This window comes from Tigriopus californicus, chromosome 6 (assembly GCF_007210705.1).
Source record: "Tigriopus californicus strain San Diego chromosome 6, Tcal_SD_v2.1, whole genome shotgun sequence".
In the NCBI taxonomy this organism is placed as follows: Eukaryota; Metazoa; Arthropoda; class Copepoda; order Harpacticoida; family Harpacticidae; genus Tigriopus; species Tigriopus californicus.
This window is the reverse complement of record NC_081445.1, coordinates 6,073,995-6,077,550: the sequence shown is the minus strand read 5'-3', so window position 1 is coordinate 6,077,550 and position 3,556 is coordinate 6,073,995. Positions and strand designations below refer to the sequence as shown.

At 52.1% G+C, this 3,556-nt stretch overlaps 1 protein-coding gene across 1 annotated transcript; it reads right to left on the bottom strand.

Moving 5' to 3' along the window:
- Window positions 1-1,297: 1,297 nt before the first annotated feature.
- LOC131882467 (uncharacterized) lies at window positions 1,298-2,816 on the bottom strand. The gene is made up of 2 exons (XM_059229614.1): window positions 2,278-2,816; window positions 1,298-2,150 (listed from the first exon to the last, which is right to left on the bottom strand). The coding sequence occupies exons 1-2, from the start codon at window positions 2,814-2,816 to the stop codon at window positions 1,298-1,300; spliced, it is 1,392 nt and encodes a 463-aa protein (XP_059085597.1).
- Between the last annotated feature and the right edge of the window lie 740 nt (window positions 2,817-3,556).

The following is a 3,556-nucleotide window of genomic DNA, read 5'->3' as shown; positions in this document are numbered from 1 at the left end:
GTTTGAATTTCCTGATTGATGGTACCCAGGTATCGAGGGTTGATCTGGAATAGTTTGGAGGAAGTTATCTAGGTCTTCCTAGAATTTGGCAAGTGGATATTTTTCCATTTTTTTATTAATGTATTGTATTAACTCGGCCGGAAATTAAAGGCAAAACAATTCTTTAAGTTGCAATGAAAAATTCAGAACGCCCAGGATTGTTATTTACTTTGACATGCCAGCCTAAATGAATCCTCCTTCAAGTTCTTTTGGCGACAATAGTCAAATTGTTAAGGAAACCAAAATCAAGAAACAGGTTAGGTGTGTAGAAATCTAGCAAAGTAGACTTCAGAACCCAAAAGGGCTTAACTGCTTACTTGCCAGTTTGTACTTTATTTGTTAATAAATTTTGATAACTTGTTCAAATTTATCAGATATGTTACTGTAAACGTCAAAGCGTAAGGTTTCGTTATCCTGCCAATGATTCCGCTGACTACCCTTTCCGGCTTGCTGTTCGAATGAATGTTGTTGTTTGTTCCTACGGCTAGAGTCCAACGTGCCATCCCCTCACCAATTTTGTAAGTTTGATTTTCTATTTCGCTATATTTATATCAATTTCGTCTGTACGTTATGTCTGCACTATGCTTTTTCACTCTAACAGCAAAACCGAATCAAGATATAAATCAAGAAATAAATCAAGAAGAATTCGTGTTTTGAGTCATTCAGGTGGGACGTTCTGACGACTACATAACGTTTTGAAAATTGTGGCTGATCTTCAAAAATCCTAACCATCATGCCCGTAGAACATTCGCCCGCCCCCTCCACTGCCGAATCGGATGCCTTGCAAGATATGAACGAAGTCAAAGGAGGCGAAGTTCCATCCCAGGCTTTCCCAGTGTCAAGCTCAAAGAAGATCACCAACCCTGGATTGAGTTACGGCCTGATCACGAGGAAGCGTCACCAATTATAATTTATGGACGTTGTCAATGATTGGATCCAAGCCCAAAGAGTCAACAGCAATAAAAAAGATCGCGTCGAAACCCCAACAAGTACACTCGTTGCCGACTCGGTTCCTCTGTAGCGGAGAGAGAAATGAAGCTCTTACTCGCTTTAGATCAGAAAAGATACTATTTATTATACAGCTGTTTCTCGAGTCAATCCCCGGCAGGGAGCCCAGGGCTACATAGTCCCCCCAGGCCGGACAGCAATCGGAGGTCTCAAATATGAGAAGAGAAAACGGGGAAATGAACCACCTGGGATGGGCATACCAAAAAGGAAAATAAGTTAACGAACGAGTTAGGTAGCGTGATAACTTGGGTTAACGGTGGTGGAATGAGGGTGGGTCGAGGATGGCCAAGGGGCCAAAGGCGGGCTTGAGGCGTTCCATGGAGATTGAGGCTTGGGCGCCGTTTTTGAGCACAACAAAAAACTTGTCATTCCAGCTTACTACACGGTAGAGGCCCCTATAAGGGCACTCTAGGGGCCGGCGCACCAAGTCGACCCGCTCCCAGACATGCGTGGCCACGTCCATGCCCTTCAGGAGACGAGGAGGACCACCAGTGGTTGTGCCTTGAGCGGAACCCCGGTGCCATGCGGCCGGCGTGAAGACGTGACCGCCCACGGAGGGGCGCAACTCGTCCACAAAAACGTCGACGTTGGCAAAGGTGGAGGTGGTTGGACGTTGGAAGTAGGCGTTGGGGAGGTTGAGGGGGGCGTCATACACTAATTCCGCGGGGCTGTAGCCGAGGTCGGACTTCACGGCTGAGCGGAGGCCCAGAAGGATGGCATGCAGGAGGACTGTCCAATTCCCATCGCAGGTTTCAAGCCGGGCTTTCAGAGACCTCTTGAGTTGGCAGTGGAATTGCTCCACGATGCCATTTGCAGCAGGATGATAGGCGCAAGTCTGTTTGACGTGATATCCGAGGTACATGGCCAACTCATGCCACAAATTGGACACCAACTGCGCACCCCAATCACTGACGACGAGGGATGGCACGCCAAAGCGGGCGATCCAGGACTCAGAGAAGGCTCGCGCACAGGTGCTGGCCTTGGCGTCAGGCATGGGGATGGCCTCAGGCCAGCGGGTGAAGCGGTCGACAACTGTGAAAAGGTAGATGAAGGCGAAAATGAAGATGAAGTAGAAAAGGCCTTTGAAGGCGTCAGAGGGCCGACTAGATCAACAATGCGGGAAAAGCCAGTATGAGGGGGAGGTTGTGTCGTTGGACCTTAGCGGCCTGGCAGGGTAAGCAGTCGCGGACCCAGGCCGCGACATCAGTGGCGAGGTTGGACCAGCTAAACCGGTTGGCGAGCAGGCGTTTGGTGGCCGCAACGCCGGCGTGGGCCAGTTTGTGAAAGGCCTTGAAGGTTGCCTTGTGGACGCTGACTGGGAAGAGAGGGCGTCGTCGGCTGAACCGTGTGTCCACAAGAATCTCACTGCCGTTGGCATTGGCATCACGCTCAATGTAAGGCAGCCAGCGTGAGCTGTCGGCTAGCTCTGGGTCAAAAGCCTGCGCGGCAGCAATGTCTACTGCCAGGGACGAGACCTCGGAAATTTCGATGAGGCAACCCTGTCGGCCATGCAAGTGGGTGGGAGAGATCCCATTAAGAATGTGTCGGAACTTGCGCACTGCTTGCTTCACGGCAAGTAGCTCCCTGTCAAATGCGCTATAGCGCCGCTCAGTGTCAGTCATGGTCTTGCTGAAGAAGGCAACCGGGCACCAGTCTCCAGTGGTAGCTGGAGACCTGCCGTGGTCTTGCTCAAGGACGGCGCCCACCGAGTAGTTGGTGGAGGCCAGCTGTTGAAAAGTTTGTGCTGCATTGCACAAACCAAAAGGCATGACCAGAAACTCAAAAAGGCCCCACTCAGTTGTGATTGCAGTCAGGGGGATGGAAGCAGGGTCGACCGGGACCTGATTAAAAGCCTTCACCAGGTCAAGGCGGCTGAAGACCTCAGAGCCAGCCATGGCGGCCAGCATGTCGTCCAATTGACGTGATATCCGAGGTACATGGCCAACTCATGCCACAAATTGGACACCAACTGCGCACCCCAATCACTGACGACGAGGGATGGCACGCCAAAGCGGGCGATCCAGGACTCAGAGAAGGCTCGCGCACAGGTGCTGGCCTTGGCGTCAGGCATGGGGATGGCCTCAGGCCAGCGGGTGAAGCGGTCGACAACTGTGAAAAGGTAGATGAAGGCGAAAATGAAGATGAAGTAGAAAAGGCCTTTGAAGGCGTCAGAGGGCCGACTAGATCAACAATGCGGGAAAAGCCAGTATGAGGGGGAGGTTGTGTCGTTGGACCTTAGCGGCCTGGCAGGGTAAGCAGTCGCGGACCAGGCCGCGACATCAGTGGCGAGGTTGGACCAGCTAAACCGGTTGGCGAGCAGGCGTTTGGTGGCCGCAACGCCGGCGTGGGCCAGTTTGTGAAAGGCCTTGAAGGTTGCCTTGTGGACGCTGACTGGGAAGAGAGGGCGTCGTCGGCTGAACCGTGTGTCCACAAGAATCTCACTGCCGTTGGCATTGGCATCACGCTCAATGTAAGGCAGCCAGCGTGAGCTGTCGGCTAGCTCTGGGTC